This window comes from Hydra viridissima, unplaced genomic scaffold (genome assembly GCF_058129835.1).
Source record: "Hydra viridissima isolate aposymbiotic clone 2 unplaced genomic scaffold, HvirCarnegie_v1 scaffold_12, whole genome shotgun sequence".
Taxonomy (NCBI): domain Eukaryota; kingdom Metazoa; phylum Cnidaria; class Hydrozoa; order Anthoathecata; family Hydridae; genus Hydra; species Hydra viridissima.
The window spans coordinates 1,627,945-1,646,920 of record NW_028324311.1 but is presented as its reverse complement, the minus strand read 5'-3'; the positions used below and the strand labels follow the sequence as shown (position 1 = coordinate 1,646,920).

Sequence of the window (18,976 nt, the reverse complement as noted above, 5' to 3'; positions counted from 1 at the left end):
ACTTTTATATGTAAATTTTCGTGAGCTTTTATTGAAATACAATGCATTTATTAAATTACAACGTTTTGGTAAATCGACTATATATTTACTGTTTAGCACAGTCTAAAGGAGACTATTTGAAATTACTTTTAAAAAATCTCGTCAAATTTTTCACTCAATTTTTTTGTAGCGATATCCTTTTGACAACTGTTTTACACGCGCTTATAAAAATGTTTTGCACGCGCTTATAAAAATGTTTTACACGCGCTTATAAAAATGTTTTACACGCGCTTATAAAAATGTTTTACACGCGCTTATAAAAATGTTTTACACGCGCTCACAAAAATGTCTCATTTTGACATTTTTTTTTAGATATTTTCCTACGTCTTTTCTTTAAATTCGAAATGTTACTTCGTTTAATTTATTTGTTGTTAACAAAAATAACAACAAATGTGAAAAGCAATGAAAACAAACCTAAAAAACCCATTAAATAAGCAATGGTTAAACATTGGATAAACACCGCCCGAAAAGCGGCTGAAGTGCATGGATCATGGTTCTTTTCCAATGTTGGTACGAGAATGGGCCATGCATGTACCAAGCTTAGAGAGTTTTTTGGTAATGTATTTTTTGAGTGAAAACTACGGACCAACCTCTAGATACGGTTACCCATCATGGCATCCCATCTTTCTTGTTACCACTTCTTTATCACGTGATGTTAGTAAGGAGGTTTTATTCTTATTAATATGCAGGTTATGCATGTTAGTCAGCTGGAGGAATTTCAGATGAGTGTAACTAATGCGGTTTGGGTGACATTCTACAAGCCAACTCCCGATAACTATCAAGCAGTTCATTAAAAAGTTTCTTGTTGAGTTCAATCTTTTTTTAGTTGCATAATGAGACACGCTGGAAATCTCAAATATTCTGCATAGATTGTTGCAAGTTTTGGTTGGGATTGTTGCAAGTTTTGGTTGGGATTGTTGCAAGTTTTGGTTGGGATTGTTGCAAGTTTTGGCTGGGATTGTTGCAAGTTTTGGTTGGGATTGTTGCAAGTTTTGGTTGGGATTGTTGCAAGTTTTGGTTGGGGTTGTTGCAAGTTTTGGTCCTCCAAACAATTTCTAGTCTTTGTTATAAGCTATTTGAATCTTTTTTGGACCCTGAGTATTTCATTATCCATCCCAAAGATATTCAACCGATTGTTCACCAATCTCTCGTAACTCTTGCGCAGCTCAGCAAAGGTTCCGCAATCTGCAAGTTCATTTTTATTTTTACTTTTTTCGTTCTCACGAACATTCACAGCACATTTTCATAAAGTTAAGTTAGCGCATGAGCTGCGCTCAACACGCAAAAAAAATGAAGACCAAACCCATCCAACAACAAGTCGTCCTAAAGACGAATTTAAAGCATCTTGAAATTGGTCTTAAAGTTGTCTTAAACTGGTCTAAAATAAAACACTAAAAGTCGTCTTATTTAAAGCGTCTTAAAAACTTCTTAGAGACGCGCGCGTGTGTGTGCGTGTGTGTGTGTGTGTGTTTATATATATATACATACATACAGGCAAATATATGTTATAATTACTGTTTATATGTATATTCATATACATAGGCGCCGAGTTCACGGGGGCAACAAGGGCAGTGCCCCCCCCCCAGGAAATTTATACTTATAATATATTATCACGGATTATCTCTGGGGTGAATAGATACTCTCGCCCTCATGATAATCCGTGATAATATATTATTAGTATAAATTTTCTGGGGGGGCACTGCCCCTGTTGCCCCCGTGAACTCGGCGCCTATGTTCATATATACAGTACAACTTTTCAACTTTGGAAGAATACTATTAAGTTAAAATTTTCAAGTAAGCACACACTAAAATATATATTACTTATGATTACAAGTTAAATCATTTTTATAGGCCAAAAATTTCAGCATACAAAATCAGGGTCAAAGTTGAGGCTTTTACAAATAAATATCATAAGAATATTATGTGTTTTTATTTTACAAAGCAATACAAATTCAATCTTTATAGCATTTAAGTCGTTTAAGTTTTTTTGTTCCTCTTTTTAGGGAAATAATCAGACACTTAACAAATTCCTCAATATGTTCTTAAGGTTGTATTTTTTTTATAAGCAACTATCTTTCTTAAAAAAGCAAAAAAAGGTATTGATTTGAAAGACTTTGTATAAAATCGAAAAGATAATGTAAAGAATTTTTCTCTAACAAGAATTGAAAAGATGGGATATTAGATAACATAGATGAAAATAACTTAGTGAAAGCTGTTAACCCTCTCAAAATGTAAACAAGAGCCTATAAACTTTAAGATCTTTTGCTTTTCTTCTCTAATCAATTGTTGCATGTGTTCATGTTTGCATGTGTTAACGTTTAAAGAATCTTAAACTAATGATAAAATTTTTGTTGCTGAGGTTTGAGAGTTAAAAGTCAAAACCTTGAGTAAACACAATGTTGACCTTTCCTGCACCAGGAAATAAACAAATCCATAATTTAATTGCTTCTCATAAGAATTTGCTTGAATGGTAGCGACGTGGAGTGTTTTTGAACTTAAACAAAGATTGGCGTTAAGCCAAACCAGTTAAGCCAATTGGTCTAGGTTGAGTTCCAGAACCACCCGGACGAGGATTTGTAGTTGGACCTGTTGCTAGCGGTTGAGTTAAAACTGCATTTGAGCAATATTCGAATCATCTTCAAACTTCATAAAAAAGCTCCACAAGAACGAATTTTTAGCTCGTGGCATGTTTAGCAGTCATCAAAAAAGTTTTTCCAACTGAAATTTGTAAACTAAATATTTTTGACAGGAGCTTAATTTTTCGTGTTTTCAAAAGTTGTTAAAATCCAAAATCTACAATCATAGTTAAAGGTACTTGGAGTCTTAGTAATAACTGATTAACGCTCATGGTCAGATGGTTACGACATAATATGTCTGGCAGATCGGTCGATATATTTTCTGACATATTTTCCGTGGACCTAAAATACTTTTTTTTTAAACTTTTTTATGGCGTAAGTTTGGCATAAGTTTAAAACTGTAAAATTTGTATTCACGACAGAGTACAAATTTTTTGGTCAGTATTTTTCGAAATAAATGTTCAGTATTTTTTGGTCAGTATATATATAATTTTGGGTCAGTATTTTAAACAAATGGTCAGTATTTCACTTTAGTTTTGTCAGTATAAAAATTAAAATTGGACAGTATAAATATTAAAATTGGTCAGTATAAATATTAAAATTGGTCAGTATAAATATTAAAATTGGTCAGTATAAATATTAAAATTGGTCAGTAAAAACAGAAGTTGGTTAGTAAAAGCTTTATTTATACACTTTTAAAAAATATTTGATCTCCAAATATTTAACAATATGAAAATGTGATCAGTCTCTTAGTAATGTTTAGTAGCTTTTTTTGGTCTCCCACGTTTTCTTTTTTCACCAATGGAAACATCTTTTGCTGCCAGTAGGAGTTTACAATACTTCATTCGAATTGCAAAACCAACAATATGTTTGCACATGAATTTCTTAAAGAAATCTGGACAACTACATACATTATTAAAAGTTAATAATGTATGTAGTTGTCCAGATTTCTTAATCATAGTTAAGGTCCAGACCTTAAAAGCTTTTTGTTTAAATTGGTCAAAAGTCTTCCATTTCATTTCTTTAATGAAATCTATTTCTGTCTGAGTAGTTTTTATTTCATCATTTTCAGGTAAATAATATTCAGTTGATTCACCTATTTGCTTTGATGAAATTGATTTTTTGGTCTTGGCCCACTGATAACCTTTTGTCCACAAATTTAGTGCAATTGTTGGTTCTTGGCTGTATTTTTTCATGTTTGTTGAATATTCATTTGACTATTTTTTAACCATCTCTAACGCAACCTCTTTAAATCTTGAGAATGAATGCCTTTTCCTTAATGTATCTACATCTTTCACCACTCTATTAAATGATTCAAGAGCATTATTAGTACTTGGTGTGAAATGTCTAAAGCCTTCATACCAAGTTTGATGAGAATTCAACCATTCTGCTTCAAAGTACCTTGAAAGTTCTGGTTCAAGTGTTTTCCATTTTTTCGAAAACAAACCTGAAGCTTTTTTTAAAGATCACTTTATTCTAAATTTCTTGCAATGTGTCTATATCCTAAATAAGTTCATCTTGATGGTTTTGTTCACCATTGCCTCAGCCTTTTTATTAACATTCCGACGCATATGCGCCCAACACATCACCATATCCTTTTTGCCAAAAACATCAGAAAATGCATTTCGAATTGAATCAGCACCATCTGAGATTAATACTTCAGGTTCATACCCTCCCTGGTTGATTTTTGCCAAACCATGAGAAATGCTTTCAAATATAAACTTGAAATCTGCAGTTTTTTCATTGGAGCACTTGGCCATTCCAAATACATGAAAATGGCAATCCATATCAGTGGTCCCAACTAGTAACACAGGGAACCCTTGCCAATTTAATTTGTACGTAGCATCAACATGTAATTTATCTTTTCCTGAAACTTGACATAAGAGTCATTTTGTTGGTCCAAAAATTCGAAATTTCGAATTGTCTTGGACATCATCATTTTATTCTTCGACATCTGAACCATCAGAGTAAACTATTTTGTAGTTTACTATGAAAGGTTCATCCTCACTGTTGGGAACATTATTACTGTCTATGCACCATTGTTCTAATTCAACAAGAGAAATTGATGTACTACCATATTTTTTCTTTTTGTAAGCAGTTATATAGGTTTGAAGTTGTTTCATTTGGATTTGGTGGCCATTATCTACAAGGGTTCTTAAAATTCTTTTTGGTTTCATAAGCAAGTCACACATTTTGTTGATTTCAGTCTTTAAAAAAATAGGGATGGCTTCTTTGGACATGTTGTTACTGTCATGTTCATGTCCATTTTCAGTTCTGTAAATGATTACATTTTCACTTGCTGAATCAAATAACAGATAAACTGCAGCATCACATTGCTCTTTGCGTCTTTGAATGGCTTTACATTTATAGTATGATTTTTTTCCATCGTTAGTTTTTCCATTGGAATAATGATAACTGCATTGATCTTCTGCTGTTATCGCTGAAAAAATATTTGAGAAGAAGTAAATAAAAAGAAGAGGAGGAAGAAAGAGAGAGAAAGAGAAGAAAAGGAAAAGAGAGAGAGTTATAGGAGAGAGGAAAGAGGGGAGAGAGCAAAGCGCATCTCCTCTCTCTCTCTTCTCTCTCCAAATATGCAATGAATCTATATGTTTGTAGACCTAAATGGCTCTTAGGCCTAAAAGTTTGTTGACCTAACTGTTAAGGACTTAACTGTCTGAGACCTAGCTGTCTGATGACTTAAAAACTGTTTACCTGCAATTGCATCTTTCTTATTCGGGTGTGTTTCACATCTTATCCATTCACGTTTTCGCTTCTGTTTCCTTGATTTCAATGATGCTTGCTCTTCTATTGTCTCAATTTCTTTTTCACTAGAGGACTTGTATTCTGGAATAAAGTTTTCCATTTTTTTTAACTTTCTTTGTTCAGTGCTCAGATAGAAATGGTAGTCTTATTTATAAATTTTATCTAATTACTTTGGTCAAAGTTTATAATACTTTAGTTAAATTACAGATCATTTTATTTAAGTTATAAATCATTAAATATTAGTTTAAAATACAGATCGTTTAATTTAAAATACAGATCATTTTAATTAAAATACAAATCATTTTAATTAAATAACTGACCACTTGGTTAAATTACTGACCATTTAATGAAAAACTGATAACTAAATTAATTAACTGACAGTTAATATATAATACTGAACATTTAGTTAAAATATTGACCATCTCAATAAATTACTGAAAACTAAAAATAAAAAAATACTGACCGAGTCACTAAAAATACTGACCCATTAAATGAAACCCTAAAATATGTTGTTGCAAAACAAACTAAACTTATTATAATACAAACTAAATAAAGTTTTACGATAAGATAAAATTAATAATATAAACTATAACATTTGTAAAGTTAAATCTTGTGTCTAAAAAAAATGAAAGTTAACTAAAAATTGAGGTATTTGGAAGCGTCGAAAGTATTCATACCTCTCAAAGTTTTATTATGAATATTCAAGTTTTTTGTTTTTAGTTAATTAATATTTAGTGTGAAGTCCTTGGGGATCGATTACTGCTTGCAAGCGACGAGGAATACTATCAACTAATTATTGTAAATAGTTTTGAGGAATATTATGCCAAGCTGACTCCAAAGTTAAAAAGAGATTTTGTTTATTGATACAGTACTTATCCCTGTTAACTTTGTCATCCAAGTAATTCCACAAATTTTCAATTGGATTGATATCAAGACTTTGAGCAGACCAATCCAGCTGCTTTGTTTCATTTTCTTCAAAAAATGCTTTAGCAATTTTACTGGTATGTTTTGGATCATTGTCTTGTTGGAAGGCATATTGATCCGGTAATCCTAATTTATTGACGGAGAGCATAAGGTTTTATCGTAAAATATTTACATATGTAGCTCCTGTTAATGTTTCTTCAATTTGAACTAAGTTACCAACTCCGATTTAACTGAAACAGCCCCAAACAAGTACATTACTACTCACGTGCTTGATGGTTGCTTTTATAGTTTTTTTGTCTAACGTTTTTCTTTTCTTTTCCATACATTTAGTCTTTTTTGGAGTTCTTTAGTTCGAATTTACTTTCATCAGACCATAAAGCTGATTTCCAAGAATCTAGTAGCTTTGAAAAGTACTTTTTTGCAAAGGCGTTTTATTGTATTTGTTTCTCGAAATGAAAGGCTTTTCTGTGATACGGGATCCCATAAAATCTTACAGAGCGAAGTCGACGTTGTAATGTTCCTTCAGAAACGTTCACGCTTGTCACAAAGACTTTCATCAATAAAATTGCACTGTTGAAATGAAAACTCTATTGGTAAGTATTTCGAACTGTTTTTGCTTTAACAATTTCATTTACATTCACAAGAAGATTAAAAACAATAGCTACATTAATGACTTAATGCGAGCTGATGTCAAAGTTTTTTGCCTTTGCATTGGTGGAACAAGCAGCTTATTAATCCAACCATTATTTAGTCAGCAAAATGTCACTCACAAGCCTTGCGCATAAAACTCGGCTTAATCAAACAACTAGTGAAGGCTATGGATAAATACAACGCAGCCTTCAAGGATCTAGCAAAAGATCTTCTGGTTATCAAGCACTCTTATTAACCTGCAAGCCATTTATTCTTTGACACCTTTTCGACAAATATGGTTTGCAGTTTAAAATCAGATGTAATCAAAAGTTATAAAAATAGTCTTTTTGCTTTTCAATTATAGCCTTTAATTGTAATCGTTGAGGTGGAAGGAAATCAAAAGCCCCTCATAAGCTTTCTTTTTTATTCCAAAAATTAATGTGACTCTAAAGGTTTTAATTCGATAAAGTTTTTTAAAAGCTTGAAGTGTAATATTTTTTCTAGTTAACTTAATATAAGAAGAAAATAAGAAGGAAATAAGAAAAAAAGCAAACGTAGTAAAAAAATTGCATTTTATTCGGCTGCGGTTCAGAACGAGTTCCATATTGGGAATAAATCTTAGGAAATCTTAAAAGTTTGGAAAAAAGACGGAGGGGTGGTTATTTTTGAGGAAACATATCATTATTAACCTCAATGTTTAGAAAAAGATTTTTTAATGAATTGACAAATTACAAAAATAAAGACAAGATTTAAAGGAAATGAAAGTCAAAGGTTGCATTAACATTTGAATAAGTTCTACCAATATAATTTACCACATCCTTTCATTTCAACACTAAATATTTCTATTGAACATGAAAAACGTCCAGTTTATCTGCTATTAATAGATTATTAAGCATTTTAAATCGAGGCATGTTAAAAACGTCAACGAGCGATATTGGCGGATGGATTATAAAAAAATAACGAGTTTCAAAAAATTTATGATAATATTGTTAACTGATATTATGATTAGCCATACGAAATTAGGAAACGTTCTAAAACAAATATTACAAAATAAAATATATATGAAAAAAAAAGATTGCTCTTGAAATTAATTCTCTCTCTCCCGTTTTCTCTTTGTTCAGTCTTCTAAATTGAAGCTTTGTATACTACTTTTAAGACTATGTGGTGTAACTTTGGTTGGGCGATTCTTATGCAAATTTTATTAATACCGATAGGATGACACTCGTTTGTTATATGAACGTTGATTATTCGATCTGCCTGATGATCCTGGATTTCGCTTGCCTATGTTGGATAATTCTTTTCGAAACACATCATCGATGTCCTCATCTTCCTCCGCTAATTTTTCCTTGTTAAAGCGTTGAGTGTTTCTTTTGTATTCTAACATTCCAATATGCTCTGGTTGATCTGCTGCTTCGTAACTTTTGAAGGGGAACTCTTTTCGGACCAGGTTTTCTCTTAAAAACATAAAATGCAGTTTACATTTTTATAGTCGTGATAGAAAATAGGAAATAAAAATTGTCATAAAAGTATTTAAAAAAAGCCTCAAAATCAAATAGAAAACTGAAACAATTTATTGTCTATATGAACTAGTTTCTGTTTTATTTCTTTGAACTAAACACAAGTTCAGTATTAGCTTAGGCTTTTCTTTTTTTTTTTGAAGTGTAATTGAGGTCATATTGCAAGAGAACTGAAGATAATACAAAAAAAACTGATGTCAGAAAGGGTTTCAGCACCGAGAATTACATCCAGCTGCTGCTCAGACAACATCAATAATTGTTAGATTATGTTATTAGTCGAAGCAGGCATTTTCTATGCATATTTATGCTGAAGAAACTTTCATTGAAAAATTGAAAAAGAAAGAAATAATTTTAAACACCGTTGACCAAGAAACATGCAAAAACTGTGTAAAAAAAAATAAAAAATGGAAAACGAAAAAGGAATTTGTTGTAAAATATAACTATATATAGCTAAGTATATTTTTATAAAAATATTAAATAAACGCATGTTTGTATATCTAATTGCTCTCTAATAATCAAATAACCTTTCAAAGTCATCCATATTCTCATCGTAATCTTCTTTATAAAGTCCCAGACAGCCTCCCGTTAGAGGCCCAATGTTGGCCCAGTTCCGCTTGCCACAGCAGCGCGATGCCGGAAATTGATTACGGCCCAATGTCAAAACGGCCAATGGCCCAGCATCGCTAGCCAGCACTGGCCCAGGATCATTTTTCAGCATTCGTCCGTGATCGTTTGCCAGCACTGACCCGTTACTCTTAAACAATATACATACACTAGCACGCTATTATTAGCCATTTCTGAAGAAAACGTGATATCGCACAAAAACAAATACAAAAATAAATATTTTTTGAAATTCATTCCGATTCAAATTGACAAAAATAATTTTAATGTACAGATATTGATAGATTGAAATAGTTCTATTAATTCAACGAATTTTTTCGTTCTTTCCGTGGTTTTAGTCCACTATTTTGATCTCCTGAATGCTGAAAATACTCTTCGGCCAACGCTCAACCACTTCGCTTGATGCTCCCGAGTTTAAATGATTTATTTTTATAGCATCTGAACATAAAATTTAACTTTAATCTATGATTTCATTGTTTAAATATATATATATATATATATATATATATATATATATATATATATATATATATATATATATATATATATATATATATATATATATATATATATATATATATATATATATATATATCAGTGTGTTACCCAGGAATAATATTTATACAGCGTTATCATGATATTGGGAATTTGCTTTCGGCTAACGAGTAAAAAAAAAAAAAAAAAAAAAAAAGGTCATTCCTTGCAAAAGTTTTTTGTTTAAACGATTATTTACAATAGCCGTGTTTGGCTGTAAATACAGAATTCTTTCAAATTCTTTTAAAAATTTTTTAGTTAAAATAAAGAGTCTAAAATAAAAAAACACGAATAAAAAAACAAGCAAAATGAAAAATCTAAAGAACAACTGACGTCAATTAAAAAATAAAGCTTTTTTTTATTTTTGAATAAATTGCTACACTTTTTAAATGGCTTTGAATTGAATGATTTGCTACGCTTTTTCTTTTGTAAAGAAAGTAATTGTTTTCGATCAACTAAATTATTTTCTTCGTTCACTAAGTATTTCTACGTTTCTTGCGTAACACTTAAAATCTAATTCTGTTAATTAAAGGTCGTTTTTTTTAAATGATTTTATGAACTTTTGGGAAATTTTGAAAAATTGGGAATTCCGCGTTATACGCGGTGCCATCAGGCTAGTTAACACCCTGATATATATATATATATATATATATATATATATATATATATATATATATATATATATATATATATATATATATATATATATATATATATATATATATTTATGTGTGAATAGATACACACACACACACATATATTCACACACACAAACATATATATAAATATAAATAATATAAAAAAGTTTTCTATTTAAAAACTTGATTATCTTACAGTTATTGTGATTAATACTTAATCTTCTAACCTTTAAATAGCCTTTTCTTTGATCATTTCTGTTTATTATTAAATCAATCTTGCATGAATGTTATTCAAACTGTTTAATATAAAAACATAGCTAACCTTTATATAAAATTACTGTAACGATATGTACTAACACAAGTGAAATTTACATTATTTACATCATAAGACATCTAAACTTTTTACAGTAGCATTTACTACTGCAAGAGTTAGGATGTAGCAATTGCAGTTCTAATTACAACATAACTATACGTTTTCACAAAAAAGCAACATTTTTTTTAATAGCAAACGTTCGTTTGCTATTAATATTACAATACGTATTGTAATAATAGCATAATAAAAAAACAGCAAAAGCAAGAAATTTGCGAAATATATCTTGTAAGCATTTGGCTTCGCGTCTATAAAATCATCATGGATGACGCACAAAATATTCAAAATAATGACGGTTTTGGCAAAACGACATTCGGCCAGAACTCTGTAGAAGCCACAATCGGGCCAGTGTTGGCCCAATAACAAATACCATCGCAATGGCGTACGACTACTCGCCAGAAGCATGCCAGACTCGGGCCAGTACTGGCCCGTTACTAATCTAGTCGTCACGGCGTGCGATGGTTCGCCGGAATTCTGGCCCTGTTTCGTAGGCTGTCTGGGGTGGTACGGCAAAAACCTAATGTCAAACGAAAAGGTGAAACAAAGACGTTACGTTTTATTATTAACTATATTAACAATAAACAAAATGGCTTTCTCCAAGAAGATACACACAAAATATCAGCAAAATGAACACAATAGAGCTCACCAACGAAAAGCAAATCGTAACAAAAAACAACTTCCATGACATTTTTATTGTAAACCAGTTGCTTTAATATGCAAGCTGCTTTTAATATACAAACTGTTCTCATTGGCACATGATGAACCGATCCGAGGTGTTTTATATCATCGTATTAGTTATAACACGTTCATCTGGATAAAAACCGGCTCATTTTAAGCCATTTCAATTTAACTCATTTAAAACTTCAATGGAAACATATTTTTACAATGGGCAAAGTTTCCTTTAAAAATTCAATTCAAACAATTGCATACTTATTAGGGCGCACCTTTTTTTTTAAAAAAAGAACGGTTTTATTATTTTACTTAACAAGACAGAAGAGTAATTACAGCAAACTTGTTTTTATTTCTTTTTAAACTTGATCTTTTAATCATTGCTTAAAAAGAACAAAGGCATTGATGAGGTTGTTACCAGGGTGGAGACGTGACAGAGACGTGTATAAAGTGACGAGTCGTCTTTTTTCATTTCATACAATATTAATTTTGTGTCAAGAGAGAAGAGTTTTGCCAATGAAACGATTTAGACTGTCCGCAAGAAACCCGGAGCTATTAGTAAAAATCAAACCTCATCTGCAGCTATTGATTAAATATTTGGTCAAAAAAAGGAAGCTATAAAACTTTTCACTTTTAACGATAAAAGGCTGAGGTTGAGAAAATGCGTATGAAAGTTGGACAAGTTTTAATACGACCTTAAGACATGCTAATAATAAGGTTCATTCATTATGTCACGGGGGGAGGTGTGATGTCTTCCTTGGAGAGCCTTTTGTTTTGAATTTTTTTTGTTTTATGTTTTTTAAGGTTTTTTGTTGAGCGTTTGTTGGTTTCTCTTAACTTCTTATGTTTCCGTTAACTTGTCCTTAATGTGAGTGTGCCTCGCCGAATTTTTATTCGCGTATGATTCGCGTATGATTCGTGTATGGTTCGACCTTTAACACTTTAGATTGGTGTAAGGCTTTCACAATAAAATCAAATTGAAAATAGTAACGATTTACTATCTCCTGTTTCGATATATATATATATATATATATATATATCGAAACAGGAGATAGTATATATATATATATATATATATATATATATATATATATATATATATATATATATATATATATATATATATATATATATATATATATATATATATATATATATATATATATATATATATATATGTATCTATCTATATATATATACATAAAAATATATATAAATATATATAATCGTATAAATCATTATTCACAAATACATATCACAATAATACTTACTGCTCGTCCTTCTTGTCTTTTATGGTAAGTGATTAGTTTTCCCAAATGTTTTATTTAAATATAGTTTTATTTACTAAATATATTTAAAATATATGTTTAGTAAATAAATGTATTTAAAACTATATTTAGTAATTAAATGTATTTAAAAAACTATATTTAGTAATTAAATATATTTTTACATGGGATCAAACTTTTTTAAAAATTATTCTCACTAAACACCTTTTAAACATTAAATAGACTTTGGAAATATTCGCAACATCTTTATAACCTTCTCTTACTTTCCTAAAGTTCGACTTCAAAATTTTTTTTTCATTTTTTTTTCTCTCCCATAATCTGCTTTCTTCTTTAGTCATTTTCCGGATATTTAAAAAAATGTCTCTTGACATTTTTTTTTTGATGTCCGCAAATGACTTCTTAATCAGGGCAAAAGAAATGACTTTTATTTTGTATGTTCGTTTAGTGTTTTGATTTTCAACTCGGAGTCATTTTTTATTTTCAAGTTCATTATTTTCACCTCTAAGCCCATGGTTCTCTGAACAGGTTTTGTTAATTATCAAAGATTAACGTTTGTCTCTCTTTCGACTCGTTCAGCAAAAACTGCTCTGGACTTGACATAAACTTGTGAATTTTAAACCTGAAGACAAATTATTGTCTGCGGTGAATAATTAGACCATAACTTGTTTCTCTAAAGTATAACTTATGCCTAATCATTTTATTTCAACCCAATTATTTTATGTATTATCAAGTATTTTGAAAAATCTTGCGCATTGATAGCAATTTTATGGACTTTTAAACGAACGTTTTCAAAAAACAATAAAGGTTCCGTGTTATGCCATCGTTAAATATAACGGAATTCATCGCAAAATTAAAATTCCTTGTAGAAAAGAATCTTAATGATAAGCTTTTAACCGTCGTCTATTTTACAATTATGATAAAAATTGTATGCTTCATTGCATTAGTATGTTAAAATAACCTTAAAGCTGTTCTTAGGAAAACAATGTTTTTCTATGAAGCGCTTTTTCAAGTTTATATCAGATTACAACAATTATTGCATTAAACACATGTAATCTGAAATCTTCCAAAACTTCCCTGTACATAATCTAAAATAAAGAGGTAAATACCTTGCTCCGCTCGATCCGGTCAGTATCTCCATTTGAACAGGATACCTTTGTCTTATGATTATTATAGAAAACAACCCAGTTATAATTATAGTAATACCGCGGTGATTTCTATTACAAAAAAGTTTACCTCGGTGACATGTAAAAATTTCGCTTTTAACTTGCAATATGTAAACACCTAAACTTGTTTTTTTTTTTGCGTAAATGTAAAATGCAGTTGACACCTAAAGATAAACATAAGTATCATATGCTCATTCACGTATAGAATTACAGTTAGAGAGATAAGTAACCGACAAAAAAATTATATTGAAAGGAACTAACTTGGCTAGTTATTTCAGAACAGAAATAAATTTTAGATGGAAACGATTTTCATTATTGGAAAAGCAAATTTGTTTAAGGCTTTAGATAAGAAGAAACATTCATATAACAGAAAAGGGAGCTGGCTCAACCCATTTTTAATCATCTTTAACCATATAATTATAAGGCTAAAGATTATTAAAATTTACACCAAAAATTTAGCATAGGCTCATTTTTATATATTTTTTTATAAAAACAATTTTATTCTCTGTAATGAAACAAATTTTGTTAAGGTGTCCGTTTAAAAACTTCTAAGCTTCCCAGGAACCTTCATAAGATGACGTATTTTTGTTGGGCTACAAATACGTCATCTTATGAAGGATCCTGCATTTGATGAAGTTTTGAAGGGGCCAGAAAAGGAAACTTGTGAGGCTCTAAAGGGAGTGATTTTTGGATTTTTAGGCAACAAACGAGATTATAGCTACATTCAATTGGTAACAGTACTTCTGCAAAAATACCATCAACTTGGATGTAACAGTTCCTTCAAGATTCATTTCCTCCACTCACACCTAGACTTATTCCCCCCCCCCCCCAATTGTGGAGCTGTTAGTGATGAACATGGGAAAGGTTTCACCAAGTTATTTCTGTAATAGAACAAAGGTATCAGAGTCGTTGAAATGAGATTACTGTTGGTTTGTGTGTAGGGATGCTCCAGAACTTGTCTACAAAAGTTAAGTAAAAAGATCACAATCTCGTGACAATACCCCATAATCATCTTTAAACCTATTAATTTGATGATCATGATTTCTTTGTTTAAAACTGTTAGAATATATCTGTAATAAAAAAAAAACAAATGTACTTTAAATGTTATTACAATGTGTAAATTATGTGATATTGCTCTGTTGCAAATTAACTGAAATAAAAATTTATTACTGTTCTATATCTCAAAAACTAGAGCTAATAAAAAATTTTCGTTGTCATTTTCTTTTTTCTCAGCCCAAAATTAGTATAATTTAAATAAAATTGCTAAAGATACAAAAAAGAAATTTTTTTTTGTTGCCCAGTGTTTTTATTGCTACAGGTTGTTCAAAGTAGTAGAAGAAAAAATAAATTTTTGAAATATTATTTTAATTACTTGATATTGTTGTAAAATTTGAAACATCAGTTATTTAAAATGTCCGATAGAAATTTTGTAGTAAAAAACGTTGCCATTTTTTGGGAAAAGACTAGTTTTCGAGAGGGAGTCAAAGTGGCTAGTTGGACTGTATTATTGTACAGATTAAATTTTTTTTTGTGAAGTAAAAGATTCTTTTTCTTATTTAGTTTAGTAGTTTGATCTTATAAGTCAGTTGCCAGCATCATGCCGCGTCCAAGAACAGAAATCTGGAACTTCTTTAAAGAAAAGGTGGCTCAAAGTGCAGCTGGTAAAAGAGTCGTCCAAGCAAAGTGCAAGCTCTGACCGGCAGTAGTCAAGTTTGCAGATCATAACACTTCTGGGATGAGGTCCCATCTTTTTAGAAAGCATCCAGTTGAATTTGCCCAGATTGAACAAGACAAGTCAGAGAAGAAGATGTTGCTTTTAATGAGTTTGAACAGGTATTATATGACAGTTGTGAAAAAAAAGTTTCAAATTGAGTATTTCTATTTTTAGAATGTTCAAAGTTTAAATACTACAATGTATTGCAGGCTTTAGCCGCTTTACAGCGTGTACATTGTAATGTAAAAATTTTACAACTTTTTTTTTATTTTACAGATGACGATGATGAGTCCTATGAAAAGGATCATGGAGACAAGGTTCCCCTGGTCATGGACAGAAGAGTAAAGTAAAGAAAACTGGGCAGTCCATCAAAGGGCAATCAGAACAAAAAGATTGATGCTTGGTTAAAATACAAACCACAAGATGATAGAGATCAACTTCGAGGTGATTTGGAAATTGCAAAGTTCTTAGCCAGATGCAACTTACCATTTAGCCTTGTTGGGCATAAAGGCTTCCGGGATCTGATTGCTTATTTCAACCCAAATTGCTTATCAAGTCTGCCACAACATACTCACGTTATAAGTAAGATATATAATTTATTGTTCTTTTGGTTAAATAAATAATTTTGGGATGGTTTCATTAGGTTTAAGAGGGAAACAAATTTAAAGAATTTGTATGAGTTTTAAATCAAACTTAAAATTCCAAACCCTTAATCTTAATTGCAAAGAAAATGACGCCGTAAGTCTCATGACACCATTATTACATTATTGTTGTTTCTTAGTAAGTTAGTACCTCCCTTTTTAATTTTAAAACTGTTAGTTTCTAGGCCTATCCACGCCAATTTATTTTTTTAGTTTTTTTAAATAACTATAAATTAGTATAAACAACAGTTTTTTTATTTGTTTTTTCTTCTTTTAGGTTGCCATTAGTTTATAAAAACGTGAAAGCAGCAGTGCATCAAGTTCTGGAGAAAGAGTTGCCAAAAAGTCCTGGATTTGCCATTTCTTCTCACATGTGGCAAAGTCGGAATAATGACGCCTATCAAGCCATCACCCTCCACTTCATCAATGAAGACTTCAACCACCGGATGTTTGTTATTTTTGTGTCACCCTTTTCTGGACGCCATACTGCAGAAGCTATTGCAAACAAACTGGATCAGTAAGTAAATTTTTATAGATGTTTTTTTAACTTAGTATAATAGTACTTATACTAATACTTTAACTTACTATTACTAAGTACGCTAATTACGTAGTACTTGTTAATTTGTTGTTGTACAAATTTTTATACAATTTAACATATTAGTGATATTACCTGTTACATGTAGTATTTTTTATACCTTAAGTTATAATTTTATAATATAATATTATGACAAAAGGTATTAAATTGTTATATGTAAATTTTAATTTACATAATATTTATACTTATTAATTTTTTTTTTATTTTTAGAAATGTCTCAGAGATTTTTGGAAATTTTTTTTTGGAGTTAAACCAAGCCCGGCCCGACCCCTAACTGTCCCCTTCCTAGAACTACGTCTCCTTTAATCGTAAATTTTTTTTTTTATTTTTTCATAAACTAGATCAAAATTCACCGACAGATTTCAAATTTCATCAAAAATCTCTTTTCGTTTAAGATTTATAACCATGCGAAGCTTAAAATTGCCCCCTGAAATAAATTTGAATGGTCTTAAAGTTTGCAGGAACTGATCCTTACTTCACTATGCGGCCGTGTTATGAAGGTAATTATAAATATATTGATGTTTAATTTACTTTAGTTAAAATTTAGTTTCGTTATGTCAACGCGTGTGATGAGTTGTTATGCAACTGTCAACAATTAGCAACTGCAAAAAAATAGGATAACTGGGCTTGGTTTAGCTCCAGTTATCCTATTTTTTTGCAAGTCATCCTCATTCGATACCAGTATCAACATACTAGAAATTTGAGTATGCCCCATGGCTCTTAGTTACTTTGTTGAACAACAAAATTCCTGAGCACTCTCCTAAAGTTTGTGATTTCTCCCCAGACCCCCACTAAAAAAAGGTTGTCGTTGACATTTTTTGAATGAGGAAATGTTTTCAAATGATAGGTCTTAGAGCATGTTCCTATGCACCGTGATTTTTAGAGTCGAGTGATAAAAAAAAATTTTTTACCGTGTAATAAAATTCTTTTAGATTTTGTGTTAGTAAACTGTTCAAAATCAAAGTTAATTTTTAGAATGGAATTATGACTAAAATGGCTGTGGTATAAAAATCTACAACTGAATAGCATTTGGATTAAAAGGCTCCAGCATCGAGAGTTTTTATGATGCGGCTTGGAAATATCTCAAACGTAGAAGTGGGCATTTTTTACATGTGAAATGCCGAAAGAGTGAATGTACAATGCCAAAATAATGACAATTTTCATATCGCGATTGTTTCAAAATGATTCCGTCACTTTATTTTGAACAAATTTCATCAATGGAATCAAGAAGTTAATCTTCAGATTGGAAGTCAAAAGGTGTTTTTTATTATCCATAAATATTCTTGAGGAGTAAAAATTAATGTCAACTTTTTTTCCGAAATAAATATTTTTTCAAGAATTTAAATTTTTCTGTGTCAAAATGCCAAAATAAAGCTAAAAGGCCATAAAATACCATTTGATCAAAAAAATGCCAATTTTCCAAATATTGGCATCCTGTAATGCCATGTGGTTTGATTGAAGACACATAAATACTTGATTCTAAGGCATTTAATTGCCAGTTTTTTTGTTTGAGTTGCATCATTTACAATCTGTAAAGGGATGCTTTCTCTTTAAAAAACGCGTAAGAAAAAAAAATTTTAACAGCCAAACATTATTATTGATATTTGTTTTATTTGAAATTTTCGGTTAAGATCACAACTCTTCAAAAAATCGATTATGACTGTTCGGTTAAATTAAAAGATAAATTTTGTCCAGAGATTTTCTTACAAGTAAAAATTGTATTCTAATCGCTGCTTGAAATTATCGGTTGTCCTATGGTTAATCTATTTTAATCTGAAACGCTGCGCCGGTGAAAAATTCAAATTTTAATAAGGTTTGCTTCGACCATAAATTATTCCACCTGTCCTGGAACGGAATTAAATATTCTGGCAAACAATTATTTCCTATTTCTTCATGTTATAGACGATTAGGTCATAGATGTTTATGCAGTAAATGGTTCGACCCTTTAAAAGTTCTACTTTTCTTTCTACTTAACTTAATTTCTAATGTGGCATTGGACGCCATAATAATAAAAACCAAATTCAGTAATAAAAATTAAGTTTGAGATTGTTTTTACATTCTAATAGGGAAAATCGAAATTTTTAATTTACTCTTCAAATCAAACTAAAATGCCCTATAAACTTGTACGATAATTTATATTTAAACAAAATTTTGTTTTAAATACAAACTATTTTACAATTTTTTGTTTGCACTCTAAATAAAAACTTTAATATAATTAATAATTCAATATAACTATTAACTTAAACAAAATTTACATTATGAGCGTGTGTGCGTGCGTGTGTGTTTGTTTAAGAAA

The 18,976-nt window shown here is 30.4% G+C and overlaps 1 protein-coding gene and 1 long non-coding RNA gene across 6 annotated transcripts; one reads left to right on the top strand and one right to left on the bottom strand.

Moving 5' to 3' along the window:
• Nucleotides 1–7,896: 7,896 nt before the first annotated feature.
• LOC149880689 (uncharacterized) lies at nucleotides 7,897–13,799 on the bottom strand. 3 transcript variants are annotated; one of them, XM_090069399.1, is made up of 4 exons: nucleotides 13,674–13,795; nucleotides 10,470–10,538; nucleotides 8,974–9,508; nucleotides 7,897–8,386 (listed from the first exon to the last, which is right to left on the bottom strand). In XM_090069399.1, exons 3-4 carry the CDS (start codon nucleotides 9,165–9,167, stop codon nucleotides 8,134–8,136), a joined length of 447 nt encoding a protein of 148 aa, XP_089925525.1. In that variant the 5' UTR covers nucleotides 9,168–9,508; nucleotides 10,470–10,538; nucleotides 13,674–13,795; the 3' UTR covers nucleotides 7,897–8,133. The 3 variants fall into 3 exon arrangements, with proteins under 3 accessions (XP_089925525.1, XP_089925526.1, XP_089925527.1); XM_090069400.1 differs by lacking the exon at nucleotides 13,674–13,795 and adding an exon at nucleotides 12,553–13,479; XM_090069401.1 differs by lacking the exons at nucleotides 8,974–9,508; nucleotides 10,470–10,538 and having other exon boundaries at nucleotides 13,674–13,799.
• Nucleotides 13,567–18,016, top strand: LOC149880688 (uncharacterized). 3 transcript variants are annotated; one of them, XR_016445816.1, is made up of 7 exons: nucleotides 13,567–13,665; nucleotides 14,430–15,563; nucleotides 15,721–16,026; nucleotides 16,363–16,602; nucleotides 16,891–16,988; nucleotides 17,076–17,180; nucleotides 17,656–18,016. It is a non-coding gene; the product is annotated as an uncharacterized LOC149880688 (long non-coding RNA). The 3 variants fall into 3 exon arrangements; XR_016445817.1 differs by lacking the exon at nucleotides 13,567–13,665 and adding an exon at nucleotides 13,693–13,811; XR_016445815.1 differs by lacking the exon at nucleotides 13,567–13,665 and having other exon boundaries at nucleotides 13,957–15,563.
• The last annotated feature ends 960 nt before the right edge of the window (nucleotides 18,017–18,976 follow it).

Excerpts from the sequence above, each read along its gene's own strand:
- LOC149880689 (XM_090069399.1), bottom strand. The coding sequence starts at position 9,167 with ATGCTGAAAAATGATCCTGGGCCAGTGCTGGCTAGCGATGCTGGGCCA. Across the intron at positions 8,387-8,973 it reads AATATGGATGACTTTGAAAG|AGAAAACCTGGTCCGAAAAG; the intron begins GTTATTTGATTA and ends TATGTTTTTAAG.